The sequence below is a fragment of the Gopherus flavomarginatus genome, chromosome 8, assembly GCF_025201925.1.
Source record: "Gopherus flavomarginatus isolate rGopFla2 chromosome 8, rGopFla2.mat.asm, whole genome shotgun sequence".
Lineage (NCBI taxonomy): Eukaryota > Metazoa > Chordata > Testudines > Testudinidae > Gopherus > Gopherus flavomarginatus.
Window position 1 is genome coordinate 43,721,308 of NC_066624.1, and position 18,980 is coordinate 43,740,287.

General features: G+C 52.1%; 1 protein-coding gene across 1 annotated transcript; it reads right to left on the reverse strand.

Moving 5' to 3' along the window:
- Positions 1-1,843: 1,843 nt before the first annotated feature.
- On the reverse strand, positions 1,844-16,272 carry PIN4 (peptidylprolyl cis/trans isomerase, NIMA-interacting 4). The gene is made up of 4 exons (XM_050964242.1): positions 16,158-16,272; positions 15,061-15,134; positions 13,678-13,797; positions 1,844-2,020 (listed from the first exon to the last, which is right to left on the reverse strand). Exons 1-4 carry the CDS (start codon positions 16,195-16,197, stop codon positions 1,862-1,864), a joined length of 393 nt encoding a protein of 130 aa, XP_050820199.1. The 5' UTR covers positions 16,198-16,272; the 3' UTR covers positions 1,844-1,861.
- Between the last annotated feature and the right edge of the window lie 2,708 nt (positions 16,273-18,980).

The window sequence follows — 18,980 nt, forward strand, 5'->3', positions numbered from 1 at the left end:
GTTGAATTTAGGGGAGGCCAGATTTCAATTCCCCCTGAGAAACCAACGATGGGGAAGATACACTGCCTGGGTCTAACATTTTGCTACATGTAACCTTTGGAAAGGCAGTCTTCCCTCCTTTCACAGCTCCTGCTCATATGCCTAAGCCCTTGCTTCCAGTAATGCACAAAGCCTTTCTGAAAGTAAGGCCAAATTGACAACTTTAAACATGCTTCTATTTTCAGCACCAACATCTACATGGCTGGCTTCTCATTTGCACTTGCTAAAGCAACACCCAACACACTAACAAAGTACTCCTATATATTAGATTCAAGAGACAGGAAACATTACAAATGTGTTACAAGAGGGTTGCACACTTAATTGCTCCTGGAGGCTGAGCTCTAAGTGCAAAGCAGATGGGGGAGGGGGGATGCACTCTGGAGGATCTGAAGGGGATTGGTGGGAGTTGGGGGAAAGGGTACATAGCTTTATCTACATAAGTAATTAAGTGTGTCATGCTCTAGTGACTGCTGCCTGTCATGTATGTGGGCAGCTGCAGAGGGGGCCAGAGAGCTTCCTCTGCCTGCAGTACTAAATGGGCACTCTGTGGACGTGACTTGAAATTTTCTGGTTTTCACACAAATCAATAGGATTTTGCCTATTAATGCTTGGAATTGATCAGATGTGGTTTTCAAAAGTTATCACCTTATAGACAAATGCCATTAAACAGTAGGGTCTCACTTTTGCTGGCCAATTAGTGATCATAGCAACAGTGGCTCACAGACACTTCACCCAAAGGGTGTTTAATACAAATCTCTCAAGCTGATTTATACTTGGGTATTTATGGCACTCCTCAGTGCAAACCATTTACAAAGCTAGTTCAGAATCCTCCTTTTCAGAATAAATCCAGAGCACTCCTCCCAGCAAGAGAAGCTGCAGTGATATGATGGGCTCTTTAAAGTCCAGTGCTTTTAATTTCTAAGAAGAAGGGATTCTCAGCACAAATGCAAGGGTCATCGTGTTCCCCTCTCTGTCCTGGAGAGAAATGGTTGGGATCCACAGGGAAGTGCCTGAGACAGGGCTCCTTTTTAACTCTATTTTCTGACATATGCAAGGACTGTTGGTTTTGAGTTCTTGAATTTAATACTTCCCTTTTGCTGGAAAAGAAGGCAGGCAGTTTATATAGTGGAGTGAGTGTGACTGTTTCTCCCCATGTTCACTAATTGCTCCCAGTGAAATCTTCCAATCTGACTGGTTTGCATTTTAGTGCCTCTGATTTGCCAAATCCCTTGCACAGAAATGGAATGTGAAACTACAGCACAACTGTCATACAGCTGATAAATACACTGTAGGGAAACCTTTACTACTTTAGACCATCTAGGTTTACAAACTGAGGCTGAATTAGACTTCTGGATTTTCCTGGACAAACTAGGCTGGTAAAATGGCTTTCTCTGTGGACTTAAAGTTGCAACTGCAAAGAGATTTTTTCCATGGATTTTATATGAAGTCTACTAATACTATTCCAATAAGACAACCCATCCATGTCAGCAGCCCAGGAAAAGCAAGGGCTACTCAACTGCTCAAGTTCTCATGAAGTAAGAATCTCACATGCCCCACACAACAAAGGAGATTTCAATAACTGCCTGAAGTGCTTTACTAGGTACCGACAGCTTCTTTCTGTTAGCTCCCACCCTGCCAGGTCTATAATCTGTAAACGGGTAAAATTGTCCAAAAGAAATGGTGTGGACACCATCTGCAAGCATGCACATATAAACCTGAGTCCTATAGATCCCCAACCCTAACAACTCTCACAACAAATCTGCTGGGAAGTTCCTAGTCAGTGTATAGAACAGTAAGTGTCAACTTCACTCTTTTTTGTATTTTATTTTCTCCCTTCAACCATAATTATGTGGTATCCAAACTTCGTTTTGACAGGAGGGTCTGTGTACACTGGCTTATCCATACTGCTGACTGCCAAGGTGAATGCTGCTTCCTGGAAAGGTCCCACCATAGAACCTCTGGTCATCCAGCCCAAGTCTCCCTGAAAGAGAGTCAACGAAAATGGCCAGGTCTGAAAATCCCTTTCAAAACATGCCCAGAGCTGCACTGTGAGACAGAGTGGGTAACATTTCTATAAAGCAGAGAGAAAAATCCAACAAACAGCATTTTTAAGAACAAATAACCTTTTTCCATTCAGTGCTTGGAACCTTAAACTTTACAGCTGTCTACTGCACAGATGTGTGTGGAATGAGAGTATCATCAGATACTATGGCAATGTGTGCAGTATAAAAACCTATACAAAATAGAGCATAAGAATGGCCAAACTGAGTCAGACCAATGGTCCATCTAGCCCAGCATCCTGTCTTCCAACAGTGGCCAATGTCAGATGCTTCAAAGGAAATGAACAGAAAAGACGGTTACTCACCTTTGTAACTGTTGTTCTTCGAGATGTGTTGCTCACATCCATTCCAGTTAGGTGTGCGCACCGTGTGTGCACGTTCGTCGGAAACTTTTTACCCTAGCAACTCCAGTGGGCCGGCAGGTCGCCCCCTGGAGTGGCGCCGCCATGGCGCCCAATATATATCCCTGCCGGCCCACCCGCTCCTCAGTTCCTTCTTGCCGGCTACTCCGACAGTGGGGAAGGAGGGCGGGTGTGGAACGGATGTGAGCAACACATCTCGAAGAACAACAGTTACAAAGGTGAGTAACCGTCTTTTCTTCTTCGAGTGATTGCTCACATCCATTCCAGTTAGGTGAATCCCAAGCCATACCTAGGCGGTGGGGTCGGAGCGAGAAGTCGCGGCATGGAGCACTGCAGATCCAAAGGCCGCATCCTCTCTTGACTGCTGGACCAGGGCGTAGTGGGAAGCAAAGGTGTGGACCGATGACCAGGTCGCTGCCCGACAGATTTCCTGGATGGGCACACGGGCGAGGAAAGCCAGCGACGACGCCTGCGCCCTGGTAGAATGCGCAGTCACACGGCCCGTAGGGACGTGGGCCAAGTCATAGCAGGTCCTGATACAGGACGTTACCCAAGAGGATAACCTCTGGGAGGAGATAGGAAGCCCTTTCATGCGATCCGCTACCGCCACGAAAAGCTGGGGGGATTTGCGGAAGGGCTTAGTCCTCTCCACGTAGAACGCGAGAGCCCTACGGACATCAAGCGAGTGGAGCTGCTGCTCCCTGCCTGAGGAGTGAGGTTTCGGGGAAAAAACCGGAAGGAATATCTCTTGGCTGATGTGGAAGGACGAGACTACCTTGGGAAGAAAGGCAGGGTGTGGTCTCAGCTGCACCTTATCTTTGTGGAAGACTGTATATGGGGGGTCTACCACAAGAGCCCGGAGTTCCGACACCCGTCTAGCTGAGGTGATAGCTACTAGAAAGGCAGTCTTCCAAGAGAGGTAAAGCAGGGAGCAAGTGGCTAACGGTTCAAAGGGGGGTCCCATGAGCCGGGACAACACCAGGTTAAGATCCCAGGCTGGAGCAGGGAGACGGACGTTAGGGTATAAACGTTCCAGCCCCTTAAGGAATCTAGACACCGTCGGGTGAGAAAAAACAGAGCGACCATCCGCACCCGGGTGAAAGGTGGAGATAGCTGCCAGGTGGACTCGCAACGACGATATGGCCAGACCTTGCTGTTTGAGGGACCAAACGTAATCTAAGATGTCGGCCACCGAAACTTCCATAGGGCGGAGATTTCTCTCCACGCACCAACAGGAAAAACGCTTCCACTTGGCCGAATATGTCGCTCTCGTGGAAGGCTTCCTGCTGCCCAAAAGCACCTCCCTCACCGGTGTGGAGCAGCGCAGCTCAGAACCGGCCAGCCACGCAGGAGCCACACCGCTAGGTGCAGCGACTGCAGGTCCGGGTGACAGAGGGTCCCGTGCTCCTGGGTAATCAGGTCCGGGTGAAGGGGCAGGGGAACTGGGTCGGCTATGGTCAGGTCCAGCAGCATGGGGTACCAGTGTTGCCTGGGCCATGCCGGGGCTACCATGATCACGTGAGCCCTGTCCCTGCGCACCTTCAGAAGGACCCTGTGGACCAGAGGGAACGGGGGAAACGCATAGTACAAGTGGGTCGACCACTGAATAAGGAAGGCATCCGCTATCGACCCGGGCTCTCTGCCCTGAAAGGAGCAGAATGCTTGGCACTTCTTGTTCCCCCTGGACGCGAAGAGGTCCACGCGGGGATAACCCCACCTCCGGAAGATGGAGAGGGCGACGTCCGGGCGAAGGGACCACTCGTGCGACAGGAAGGATCTGCTCAAGCGATCCGCCAGCGTGTTCCGTACTCCGGGGAGGAAGGAAGCTGTGAGGTGAATGGAGTGGGCTACACAAAAGTCCCAGAGTCGCATCGCCTCGTGACACAGGGGGGAGGATCTGGTGCCGCCTTGCTTGTTGATATAATACATGGTCGTCGTGTTGTCGGTGAACACTGCAACACAACGACCCTGAAGCTGATGGCAGAACGTTTGACAAGCAAGGCGGACCGCTCTCAACTCCCGCATGTTGATGTGCAACCCCACCTCCTCCTGGGACCACAGGCCCTGCGTTCTCAGGGTCCCTAGGTGGGCCCCCCAGCCTAGATCTGAGGCATCCGTTGTCAGGGACACCGAGGGCTGAGGTGGGTGGAAAGGGAGCCCCGCACATAGCACGGACTGGTCTAGCCACCAGCCGAGAGAATCTAACACCCTTTGGGGGATTGTGATCAGCATGTCTAGCGGCTGTCTTGCCGGCCGGTAATGATCGATGAGCCACAGCTGGAGGGGCCTCATGCGGAGCCGAGCGTAACCGGTCACAAAGGTGCAAGCCGCCATGTGGCCTAACAGGGCTAGACATGTCCGCACTGATGTCAAGGGGGCCGCCCGCAGTCGTTGAACGATCGCCGACAAAGCCTGGAACCTCTGCAATGGCAGTAAGGCCCTGGCCACAGTGGCGTCCAGGACGGCCCCGATGAATTCCACCCTCTGCGTGGGAATCAGGGTGGACTTGTCCGTGTTTATCAAGAGGCCCAAAGTAGCGAACATGCCGGTGATCACGCGGACATGGCTGCAGACTTGTTGTTCCGACGTGCCCCGAATCAACCAATCGTCTAGATAAGGAAACACGTGGATACGATTGCGCCGAAGATGCGCCACAACAACTGCCATGCAGTTTGTAAACACCCTCGGGGCCGTGGAAAGGCCAAATGGGAGGACTGCAAATTGGTAATGAAGGGGGCCCACCACGAAGCGAAGGAAACGTCTGTGGTGTGGCCAAATGGCAACGTGAAAATACGCGTCCTGCATGTCGAGGGCGGCGTACCAGTCTCCCGGATCCAGGGATGGGATAATGGTCCCCAGGGATACCATGCGGAACTTCAACTTCACCAGGTATTTGTTGAGCTCTCGCAGGTCGAGGATAGGCCTGAGGCCTCCCTTGGCCTTGGGGATCAGAAAGTAGCGGGAATAAAACCCCTTGCCTTTCTCGTTTTCCGGAAACGCCTCTATAGCTCCTTTGCTGAGGAGCGTCTGTACCTCCTGTCGAAGGAATTGCTCGTGAGAGGGGTCCCTGAAGAGGGACGAGGAAGGGGGGCGGGAAGGAGGAAATGATACAAACTGCAGGCGGTATCCCGTCTGCACCGTGCGTAAGACCCAGCGGTCCGATGTTATTTGGGTCCACGCCGGGAGGAAAAACGAAAGGCGGTTGGAAAACGGGGGGGAAGGATCCATGGGGGAAACTGTTACTGCGCCCTCGGGCGCACCTTCAAAATGAAGGCTTGGGTCCAGGCGGGGGCTTAGAGGAGCCTTGGTTCAGCCCCCCTTGGTTCCCCGAATGCCTGCGCCTTCCATTCCTGCCGCGGCGCCTGTTAAGGTCCTGCCGCTGGCGGAACTGGGAATACGGCCTGCGCTGCTGTTGTTGCTGTGGCCGGAAGGGTCTGCGTTGCGTTCCCGGTGTGTGCATCCCGAGGGACCGCATAATGACCCGATTATCCTTCAGACTCTTGAGTCTGGGGTCTGTCTTTTCAGAAAACAGGCCCTGGCCTTCGAAAGGGAGGTCCTGGATGGTATGCTGGAGCTCCGGCGGAAGGCCAGAAACCTGCAGCCAGGAGATGCGACGCATCGTTACTCCTGACGCGAGGGTACGGGCAGCCGAGTCTGCAGCGTCCAAAGAAGCTTGCAAGGACGTGCGTGCAACCTTCTTGCCTTCATCTAAGATGGCTGCAAATTCCTGGCGAGCGTCTTGCGGCAGCAGCTCCTTGAATTTGTCTGCTGCCACCCAGGAGTTGAAGGCGTATCTGCTCAGTAGGGCTTGCTGGTTCGAAACCCTGAGCTGCAGCGCCCCAGCTGAGTATACTTTACGGCCGAGGAGGTCCATTCGCCTGGCCTCTCTGGATTTGGGGGCTGGAGCCTCCTGCCCATGACGCTCTTTGTCATTCACCGATTGAACCACCAGGGAACACGGTGTCGGGTGTACATGGAGGTACTCATAGCCTTTAGAAGGGGCCATGTACTTCCTCTCGACGCCCCTCGCTGTAGGGGGGATGGAGGCCGGAGACTGCCAGATGGTATTGGCGTTGGCCTGGATGGTTCTTATGAAGGGCAGGGCGACCCTGGTGGGAGCATCCGCTGAGAGGATGGTGACGATCGGATCCTCTATTTCCGAGACCTCCTCGGCTTGCAGACTCAGATTCTGAGCTACTCGCCTGAGGAGGTCTTGGTGCGCCCTGAGATCCAGCGGGGGGGGGCTGTTGGAGGAGGTACCAGCCACCGCTTCATCAGGGGAGGAGGATGAGGAGACCCCCGGCAAGAGAGTGTCTAATGGAGGGTCTCCCTCGGCCCTCGCCTCTGCCTCAGGAGCCAGAGCGGAGTCTTGCTGCTTGGACCCTTCCTCCCCATCCGGGGAGGGAGGGGGGCGAGAAAATGAGGCTTCCGGCGCCCTGTGCTCCGCCGTCGCAGGCCTAGCAGGGAGCTGTTGGGGCCCCTGGGCTTGATGGTATGCCCAGGGTGTCCAGAACCCCCATTGCTGCGGGCCTTGGTCGTGTTGTGGCGGATCGTTAAATAGCGCCGCCTGCCGGTCGGTGCCCAGCGCATACCCGCTGTCCGTTTGGGAGGAGACCGACGGCTGTCTAGAAGGCCACGGCGGGGCTGACCCTGGTTGGTAAGGGTCCGCGCGGGTCGGCATGGACGAATGTCTCGGTGCCGGGGACCGGTGCTGGGAGTCATATCGGTGCCGGGATCGGGACCGGGACCGGGTTCTGTCTTGGTGCCGGGATCGGGACCGGAACCGGCCGCCGCTTCGGTGCCGGGACCGGGACCGGGACCTGCCACCAGCTCGGTGCCGGGAGGTCGACCGGGACCGGGACCTGCCACCAGCTCGGTGCCGGGAGGTCGACCGGTGCGGCGAGTAACGTCGGGACTGGCTCCTGGAGTCACGGTGCCGGTATCAGCGGCTGGAGTCCGACCGCGACCGTCTTGAGGCCGACCGGCGCCGCGAGTGCGACCGGTACCGCCGGGGAGAGCGGTGCCGGGACTGCGAGCGGCGATGGGATCTCGATCTGCCGTGACGCCGGGACCTGGACCGTGAGCGCGAGTCCCGAGACGGTGCCGTCATCATGGGCTTGCCTCTGGACGCGACCCGCACCGGAGGTACCGGGGGTGGCAGCTGAGTGGGCTCAGTCAAGGCTATGAGGTCCCGAGCCGAGGCGAAGGTCTCCGGCGTGGATGGGACCAATATCTCAACCCCAGATCTCATGGGGGAGCTTGGCGGCACCGGACTCGACGGACCCGCCGGGCCCGGAGTCGACGGTGCCGGCGGCGCCGCAGCCGATGATGAGGCCGGGCGCTCCAGTCGGGTCTGCCTGGCCGGAGTAGCAGACTTCGACGGCCTCGGTTCTGTCCCCGGTGCCGGAGAAGGTCGGTGCCGGGGAGTCTTTTCGGTGCTGGTGCGATCCGGTGCCGGCGCCGAGATCACGGCCTGCGAAGCCGCCGGGTCAAGTGCCGCCTCCATAAGGAGAGTTCGGAGTCTTTGATCCCTCTCCTTCTTTGTTCTTGGCTTAAAAGCCTTGCAGATGCGGCACTTGTCCGATCTGTGCGATTCCCCCAGGCACTTACGGCACGCGTCGTGGGGGTCGCTGGTGGGCATAGGCTTCTTGCAGGCCGCACACTGCTTGAAGCCCGGCGAACCAGGCATGAGCCCGGTGCCGGGTGCCGGGAAGGGCTAAGCCCCCGGCGAACAACTATTTACAACCTATTTAACTTAATTACTACTATCTACACTTAACAATCTAACTAACAACTATAACTAGTACGAGAGATAATCGAGAGATAACAAGGAGAGCTAGGGACGTGGAGGACAGCTATGACGCGCTCCACAGTTCCAACGACCGACACGGCGGTAAGAAGGAACTGAGGAGCGGGTGGGCCGGCAGGGATATATATTGGGCGCCATGGCGGCGCCACTCCAGGGGGCGACCTGCCGGCCCACTGGAGTTGCTAGGGTAAAAAGTTTCCGACGAACGTGCACGCGCGGCGCGCACACCTAACTGGAATGGATGTGAGCAATCACTCGAAGAAGAACAGGGCAATTATCAACGATCCATCCCCTGTCATCCAGTCCCAGCATCAAAGTCTTAGGGACACCCACAGAATGGGTGCATCCCTGGCCGTCTTGGCTAACAGCCACTGATGGACCTATGCTCCATGAACTTATCTAGTTATTTTTTTAAATTTAGTTATGGCCTTCACCACATCCCCTGGCAACAAGTGGCACAGGTTGACTGTGCAGTGTGTCAAGAAGCACTTCCTTTTGTTTTAAACCTGCTATCTGTTAATTTCATAGGGTGACCTTACTTCTTAGGTGAAGGGGCATTTAATACTTCCTTACTCACTTTTTCCATACCATTTATGATTTTATAGGCCTTTATCATGTCCCCCCCCTTAGTTATCTCTTTAGTCCTGGGGGAATTCTGTGCCAAAGTATTAAAATTCTGCATCAAAAAAATTAAAATTCTGCACATTTTGTCAAAATAATGTAATATTATCATGCCAGTTTCAATTATTTTGGTGATTTATTTAAACTACAATACAATGGATGGAGAATGGGAGTGGGGCGCACTGGAGGAAATCCCCAAACCCCCTTTGTCTCACAGTAATGTAGACAGGTTTAACCCTTTATTTCTAGTTATTAGTCAACAAATATATGCAGCCATATGGTCAGTGTTACATCATAGGCAACTGAAGAGCAAGTGACGGTTGGGGAAACAAACTCACAATTTATATTGGCTACTGACCATCTCCAGGAAGATAAGTACCAAACAGTTAATGGAGCACGGTTTGATAGGAATTTTTTTCAGTCCAAAAATTTAGACAAGTTCTAGTCACTAAAGCACCATAAAAATGTATAAGGCCATACTGTCTTTTACATCACTCTGGCAATGTAAAGGAGCCTTAAAACTTTTACACCTGTTTTATATCCCTGGAAGAATTCATAAAGACAATGAGAACAATTCACTAAGCAGGCAGGCTGCTACATTCTGCTCTGCCCCACGCCTACCTCCTCAGAAACACCCCACAGCCCTGCCTCTCCACACCGAACGTGCTGCAATAGCGAGCAAGAGGGACAGAGTGTCTCTCTCCCTCTCACATACATGACTTCCCAGACTCCCAACCCCATCCCTGTGGTGATTTACGTCTCTACTGGCTGCTCCGGGCACCCGAACCAACCTGCCTGCACTGCCAGGAAAGGGTACATGACCACTCTTGCGAGCTTCCTTTTGTTTCCCCATCAGAAGTTATTTTTCTGCAGGGAAGCAAAGAAATCCACAGGGAACATGAATTTTGCACATGTGCAGCATGCAGAATTCCGCCAGGAGTATCTCTTTTCTAAGCTGTACAGTCTGTCTTTTTAGTCTCTCTTCATATGAAAGCTGTTTCATACCCTTAATCATATTTGTTGTTTGGACTTTTTCCATTTCTAATTATCTTTTTCGAGATAGGGTGACCAGGCCTGCATGCAATATTCAAGGTGTAGGAGTACCATGGATTTATATTGTTTCATTATGATATTTACTATCTTATTATCTATTCCTTTCCTAATGGGTCCTAAATTATTAGCTTTTCTGAGTGCTGCTGCATATCAAACGGATGTTTTCAGAAAACTATCCATGACTCCAAGATGGCTTCCTTGAGCGGTTACAGCTTATTTAACCCCATCAAAAACATTTCCTGAATCTCTGTGGTCTGTATTGTTAGAATACAGATGGGTAGCCATGTTAGTCTGTATCCACAAAAACAATGAGGAGTCCAAGTGGAATTCTTCAAGGGCCTCCTTCCCGTGGGGCCATATGACGAAGATGTCATCAATGTACCATAAGTAGAAGAGGGGCACTACGGGACAAGAGCTGAGGAAGTTCTAAGTCAGCCATAAAAACATCCCGGGGACTTTCTTTCTGCCCCACCACTCCACACACGAGATACATTTCTGCGGTGATCTGGAAGCCTACTTTCACTGTCTCTGACTCAAAGAATATTTTCAATGCACCACTGAACAGAGCACTGATCTACAGGAACCCTCCTACCAACACTACAAGAAGAATTCTGCGTGGACTTCTCCTGGTGGTCAAAATGACAGACTGGACTTCTACATAGAGTGCTTCTGCAGATGTGCATAGGCTGAAATTGTGAACAAACAGCATCATTTGCCCCATAACCTCAGCCGTACAGAACGCAATGCCATCCACAGCCTCAGAAACATCTCTGACATTATAATCAAAGTGGATGACAAAGGAGGTGCTGTAGTCATCATAAACAGGTCGGATTATGAACAGGAGGCTGCCAGACAACTCTCCAACACGATATTCTACAGACCACTACCCTCCGATCCCAGTATCAAGGAGTATCAAAAGAAACTACACCATCTGCTCAAGAAACTCCCTGCTACAGCACAGGAACAAATCTACACAGACACACCCCTAGAGCCCCAACCAGGGGTATTCTATCTACTACCCAAGATCCATAACTTTGGAAATCCTGGATGCCCCATCATCTCAGGCATTGGCACTCTTACAACAGGATTATCTGGCTATTTTGACTCTCCTCAGACCCTATGCTACCAGCACTCCTACCTATCTTCGAGACACCACTGACTTCCTGAGGAAACTTTACAATGCGTTAGTGATCTTCCTGAAAACACCATCCTGGCCATCATGGATGTAGATGCCATTTACATCAATATTCCACACAAGGATAGACTACAAACTGTCAGGAACAGTATACCTGATGAGGCCATGGCACACCTGGTGGCTGAACTTTGTGACTTTGTCCTCATCCATAAACATTTCAGATTTGGGGACAACTTATACTTTCAAGTCAGTGGCGCTGCTATGAGTACCCCCATGGCCCCACAGTATGCCAACATTTTTATGGATGACTTAGAACAATGCTTCCTCAGCTCTAGTCCTCTAGCACCCCTCCTCTACTTACGCTACATTGATAACATCTTCATCATATGAATCCACAGGAAGGAGGCCCTTGAAGAATTCCACCTGGATTTCAACAATTTCCACCCCACCATCAACCTCAGCCTGGACCAATCCACACAAGAGATCCACTTCCTGGATACTACAGTGCAAACAAGGTATCGTCACATAAACACCACCCTATACTGGATACCTACTGACCACTATACTTACCTACATGCCTCCAGCTTCTATCCAGGACACATCACACAATCCACTGTCTACAGCCAAGCCCTAAGACACAACTGCATTTGTTCCAATCCCTCAGATAGAGAAACACCTACAAGATCTCTATCAAGCATTCTTAAAACTACAATACCCATCTGGGGAAGTGAGGAAACAGATTGACAGAGCGAGATGGGTACCCAGAAGTCACCTACTACAGGACAGGCCCAACAAGGAAAATAACAGAACACCACTGGCCATCACATACATACCCCAGCTAAAACCTCTCCAGCTCATCATCAACAATCTATAACATATCCTGGAAAACTATTCCCCATTCTCACAGGCCTTGGGAGGCAGGCCAGTCCTCACTTACAGACAGCTCCCCAACCTGAAGCAAATGCTTACCAGTAACTACACACCACACCTCAGAAACACTAATTCAGGAACCAATCCCTGTAACAAACCCCGTTGCCTTCTTGTCCCCATATCTACTCTAGCAACACCATCATAGGACCCAGTCACACCACCCACACCATCAAAGGCTCATTCAGCTGCACATCTACTAATGTGATATATGCCATCATGTGCCAGCAATGCCTGTCTGCCATGTACATTGGCCAAATCGGACAGTCTCTATGTAAAAGGATAAATGGACACAAATCAGACATCAGGAATGGTAACATGCAAAAGCCAGTAGGAGAACACTTCAGTCTCCCTGGACACTCAATAACAGCTTTAAAAGTACCCATTCTTTAACAAAAAAACTTCAGAAACAGACTGCAAAGAGAAACTGCTGAGCTACAATTCATTTTCAAACTTAACGCCACCAATCTGGGCTTGAATAGGGATTGGGAGTGGCTAGCTCACTACAAAAGCAGTTTTCCCTCTCTTGGTATTGATACCTCCTCATCAATTACTGGGAGTGGACAACATCCACCCTGACTAAATTGACCTTCAACATTGCTTCTCCACTTGTACAGTAACTCCCTTCTCTTCATGTGCCAGTATATATTTATGCCTGTATCTGTAATTTTCACTACATGCATCTTAAAAAGTGGGTTTTTTACTCATGAAAGCTTATGCCCGAATAAATGTTAATCTTTAAGGTGCCACCAGACTCCTCATTGTTTTTGTGTATTGCTAGACATACTTGCTGACAGGTATTTTGAAATAAATTACTAAAATAATTGAAACTGGCGTGATTATATTGTGTTATTTTGACAAATAAAATATGCAGAATTTTAAAATATTGTGAACAGAATTTTAATTTTTTGGTGATGAATTCCCCTAGGAGTAAAGAGCTAGAGATAATGTTCTGTCAAGGGGGTCTGGCTATGGATTGAGTTTCCTGAGAGGATCAGATTAATGTGGAGTCGAAGTACTTTGAGTGCATACTGTAACACCCTCCTCTGTGAGAGTATTTCCCTGTAAAACCAGATTGATGGGGCAGGTGGAGAAATATGGCCCACACAAAGACTCTTATTTCAAGGAAGGGGGAAGAGCAAGAGATCCAGGAAGTTCATAAGAGACTTCCCAATGCAACCTCATTTATATGCTACACCACTGATAAGTACTATGGAACCTGTTAGATTTCCCAGAGTCCCAGTCTCCTGCTAACGACTAGATTGGGGTGGCCAAACTTAGTGACCCTCTGAGCCACATATGATAGTCTTCAGAAGTTCAAGAGCTGGGCGTGTCGGCTGGTACTCAGGACTTCAGCCTCAGCAGGCGTCTCCTGCAAGGCTGAAGCCCCAAGACCTTCCCCTGCCCCCCAGTAGGGCAGAAGCCTCTAGCCCCACAACTCTGCCACAGGCAGAAGCCCTGAGCTCCCTCTGCCCCAGTCTGGTAGGTGGAGAATGGAGGGTGTGCGGGTGGGTGGGGGGGCTTCGCAAGCCACACTTTAACTGTAAAAAAGCCACATTTGGCTCATAAGCAACAGTGTGGCCACCTCTACACTAGCCAATGGTGCCTCCCTGATATTAAGTAGTCCACCTAAGAGCTGTCAGCACAAGTCTGACAGTCAGTGATATGTACCCCTTGTCTGGCTTTATCTTCGCTGTACTGTGAGGCTACTTCACTGAAGCGCACTCCAGACTTCAGCTTCTCCATGGCCTCCATGATTTTGCTGTGCTTTTCACATAGGATGTGTCTAACCTAGAATGCAAAAGTAGGGGGAAGTTACTGAATAGGCTCCTGTCAGCGTGTTTCTCAACACAGTAAAACTGAGTCCATTGGAGGGCTTCCCACCTCCAGCCCAGGACATACAGTTCAATTGCTGTCCCAAACAGCAGCCAGGGCAGAGCGAGCGAGTCCTCTGCCCAGCATGCCTCCTGCTTCTGCAAGTGGCACACCAGCTTGGCAGCAGCCCAGTATCAAGCCCTGCACCCAGTCCCAAAGACAGATTGCACTTAGCAGCTGCCTCTGAGAGGCCCCTTCATCCCTCAGGACCTTACTGGGCAGTCAGGGGTTGCTGCTGTGTGGGCCAGCAGGAACCCCTGGAGCCAGATCAAACCCCAGCCCCTGGCTGAGACCCACAACCTGTGGTTTCCTGCATAGCTGGACTTGTGCCACCGGTGCACACCACGTGCTTGGCTGAAGGCAGCAGCTGACGAGATGTGCCTATAGTCCTGCTACCGCTTGTGATGAAGTGGGACTGTTCTTAATGTTTTCTCTGAATACTGTGTGGGGGCTCTAGCAACTAATGAACCGGCCCCTCCCCCCTGCAAGGGGATGCTAAAGGTGTGGGAGAACAAAGAGGTCAGGTGACTTCTTGGCCCGGGAAAGGAACTCAACAGAGACGGAGGGGCTGGAGGGGGTTTCAGTTTGGAGTTGGCTGGGGACGAGGTGTGAGGGCAGACGTGAGGGTCTGCCTCGTTGGGCCCCAGAATGGAGCTGGCCGAGGGCTCCGGTTCTCTGTACCTACAAGCTCTGGTTTAGACCATGTTTGAGCATTGGCCTGCTAAACCCAGGGTTGTGAGTTCAATCCTTGAGGGGGCCATTTAGGGATCTGGGGGCAAAAATCTGTCTGGGGATTGGTCCTGCTTTGAGCAGGGTGTTGGACTAGATGACCTCCTGGGGTCCCTTCCAACTATGATATTCTTTGATTCTATGATTCTAAGAAATTTCTCTTTTACTGGCTGGCTAAGAGTCACGTCTGACTGCAAAGTGGGGGTGCAGGACCCTGCGACTTCCCCAGGACCCCGCCTGGGCGGACTCGCTGTGGGAAGCGCACGGAGAGGCAGAGGATGCTGAATGCTCCAAGGAGAGACCCAGGAGGAGAAGCCGTGTGAACTTCTTGCCCTGGAGACAGTCTGCTCTGAGGGAGAGGAAGCGCCCCAAAGTCCTGACTGGCTTGGTGGGGAGCAGTTCCAGAGCATCGCCGGGGGACTCTGTGACACCCCTCCATGCCACACTCACCTTCACAGAGCTGCCCCCGCCCTTCAGGGCCGGGGCCTGCTTCTCGGCACTGCCCCCACCGCCAGCAGCTCCTCCTTAGGAACAAACCAGATCATCATTAGCTGAGCTCTGTTCCTGGGGTGGCACCATGGACTGCCATAGACCAGAGCCAGCCTGGTGAGGACATAGACTGTCCTGGACTGGAGAATGGACTATGGTCACCCTATCAAGGCAACTGCCCATCCCCCTCTATCCCTCCCCCGACCCAGGGCACTACAGCCCGCCCTCCCCCCCATCCATCCTGCCTTCCCCCGACCCGGGATGCTACAGCCTGCCCACCCAGCCATCTCCCCTTCCTCCGACCTAGGGCGCTACAGCCCACAGCCATCACCCCTTCCTCCGACCCGGGCCATCCCCCCCTTCCCCCGACCCGGCGCGCTACAACCCGCTCCCCCATCCATCCCCCCCTTCCTCCGACCCGGGGCACAACAGCCCGCCCCCCTCATCCATCCCCACTCAGCCCGACCCCACAGCCATCACCCCTTCCTCCGACCCGGGGCGCTACAACCCACCCGCCCCATCCATCCCCCCCTTCCTCCGACCCGGGGCGCTACGGCCCGCCCCCACAGCCATCACCCCTCAGCCCGCCCCCCAGCCATCCCCCCCTTCCCCGACCCGGGGCGCAACAGCCCGCCCCCCTCATCCATCCCCACTCAGCCCGCCCCCACAGCCATCACCCCTTCCTCCGACCCGGGGCGCTACAACCCACCCGCCCCATCCATCCCCCCCTTCCTCCGACCCGGGGCGCTACGGCCCGCCCCCACAGCCATCACCCCTCAGCCCGCCCCCACAGCCATCCCCCCCTTCCCCGACCCGGGGCGCAACAGCCCGCCCCCCTCATCCATCCCCACTCAGCCCGCCCCCACAGCCATCACCCCTTCCTCCGACCCGGGGCGCTACAACCCACCCGCCCCATCCATCCCCCCCTTCCTCCGACCCGGGGCGCTACGGCCCGCCCCCACAGCCATCACCCCTCAGCCCGCCCCCACAGCCATCACCCCTTCATCCGACCCGGGCCATCCCCCCCTTCCCCGACCCGGGACGCCGCCCGCCCTCACCCTTCCCACTTTTGCCGCCGCTTTTCCCTTTCGGTGGCATCTCCCCAGCCAGGAGTCGCGCACGTGACGCCACGGAGAGCGCGAGGGCCCCGCTCAGGACGCAGCCGGCGGCCTAGCGCGGAGCACGCCGGAGCCCGGGCTGTCCGCGCTAAACGCCTGTCGGGGAGACTGCGGCTCTGTGTGTGCCCCCCCAGGAACTGCCGCTGGCCGGCTGGGAGCTTGGGTCCCGGCACAGATCCCCGCCCCTAGCGCGGGGAGCCCCCCTGGAGGTCCCCCCCGCTGCCCCCCATGGGACTCGATGCCGGCTAGCGCCCTTCCCCTCTCTGGCCCCCACAGGGCTGCTGCACCCCCTGGCTCTCCGCACCCAACTGTAGCGATTGTCTGGGCAGGTGGCGCAGGGTGATGAGACAATGAGAAGAACATGTTTCCTGAGCTCTTGTATGGCGTTGTGTTGTAGCCTGAGTCTGCCCCTTGCCAGTCCTCTAACGCCTGCCTGCCTCAGCTCCTTAGGACGCTGTCCAGCACTTAACACACATCTAGGTGTTAGAGAAATAAAAACAATAAACGTGACTAGCTTGGCAAACATTTTATAACAAGTGATTCCAGATATAATCATTCCTCTTTCTCACCTTGGGAGAACTGTATTTTGTCAAGCTTTACTTTTCAATAACTAAAAAAAATCCTAAGCATTCACATTTTTATCACACTTACTACAAGAGCTTCTTACAATCTCAGGGAGATCTTTTATATTTACCTGCCCATGTCCCTTCTTAACTTCCTTTTTTGAAAATTTGGAGAATTGTTTATCATGCTGCAACATGTGTACCACCAGTTGTAAAGGATGTGCTATTGGGTAAAATTATTGCCATGCCTTCACTATTGGTATCTTGCTTCTAGGTGCTGCTGAGGGAAGGAGAGAAAGCAGCTATGTAACTATCTAGGTATATAGTGGTGCATATAGGGGACTTTCAGTGAGTGGAATTTCTGCTCAGCTCACCTGACTCCTGAAATGGTGGCGTTATCTATCTCTCCATGGACATTCCTGCAGATTTGTCCCCATCTCAGAACCCCATTCGGTGTCTGGTGGGTTATTTTTAGCAAGGCTGACCGGAACTGAAGGGAGTATTCCCGCTGAGGCCATTCCACCAGAGTACATGGAATGGCATTAGAACATTCTCAATACTTTGTCCCATTATTTGATATAACATACCAATATTTTGTTTGCCTTTGTGACTGCTGGTGCACATTGAGCAGAATTCTGAACTGATCTGCTCACAGTGACTCCCAGCTCATTTCTCGGAGTGATCAGTCAATGTAGCCCTCAGAATTATGGATGCATAGTTCAAATGATTCCTTCTGCCTTGCATCTGTTGCCATTGAACTTCATCTGCCAGCGCTTCTGATTCTCCTACCTTGGTTAGATCCTTCTGAAGTTCCTCCAAGTCTTCTCCAGTCTTGACTAATCTAAATAATTATGTGTAATCTGCAAATGTGGCCACCTCCCCATTCTCTCCTTTTCCCAGATCCCCCTGTTTCTGGGTGGCTCAGAATGACAATGAAATGCACATTCTCCTATTCCACACAGTTCCGATTTATCACACTAGAGCTGACTTTACACTACTCTTAACAACTCCAGAACCTTAGGTCCCCCAGTCTGACCCTTTTGCCATGTAGAAAATCTATCATTTATTCATAGAATCATAGAATATTAGGGTTGGAAGAGACCTCAGGAGGTCATCTAGTCCAACCCCCTGCTCAAAGCAGGACCAATTTCCAACTAAATCATCCCAGCCAGGGCTTTGTCAAGCCTGACCTTAAAAAACCTCTAAGGAAGGAGATTCCACCACCTCTCTAGGTAACCCATTCCAGTGCTTCACCACTCTCTGAGTGAAAAAGTTTTTCCTAATATTCAATCTAAACCTCCCCCACTGCAACTTGAGACCATTACTCCTTGTTCTGTCAACTGGTACCACTAAGAACAGCCTAGATCCATCCTCTTTGGAACTCCCTTTCAGGTAGTTGAAAGCAGCTATCAAATCCCCCCTCATTCTTCTCTTCTGCAGACTAAACAATCCCAGTCATCTAGTCCAATCCCCTGCTGAAAGCAGGGCCAACCCCAACCAAATCATCCCATCCAGGGCTTTGTCAAGCCGGGCCTTAAAAACCTCTAAGGATGGAGATTCCACCACTTATTCTTATTCTTTTGTTTTTGGTCCATTTCTGATCCAGGACAGAACTTTGCATCTCACCCCACACTGCTTAGTTTCCTTCATAGCTTCTTCTGAGGGACGTTGCTTCAGGCTTTTTGAAAACTCCAAGTGAATTATGTCAACTGGTTTTTCATGTTCTTGTTTGTTGCTATACTTAAATAATTCTAATTTTAGTCTGTCTAGAATGCAAAACTAATGTATGTCATAATTATTTGTTAAGTAGTATGCTCTCCTTGGTGTTCTGCAAATAGGAATTACACGTGCATTTAAATTAGAGTTAAGATTACATGTAAAAACCTCCACTAAGCCAGTGGGAAGAGAGAAAATTGTAGCACAGTGGTCAGGAAATGCCCAAACAAAAGTTGCTATAGCAATATTAACCCAGCCAGATTGTACCCAGGGCCAGCTTTATTAACTGCGGGGCCCGATTCAAATACTCAGTGGCAGTCCGGAGCTTCAGCAGCACTTCGGCGGTGGGGGGTCCACTCTGGGTCTTCTGCAAGCATCGAAGGACCCCTGCTGCCGAAATGCCACCGAAGACCCCTGGAGCAGACCCCCCCACTGCTGAAATGCTGCCAAAGACCCCCAGAGCGGACTGCCACCGGGTGAGTAT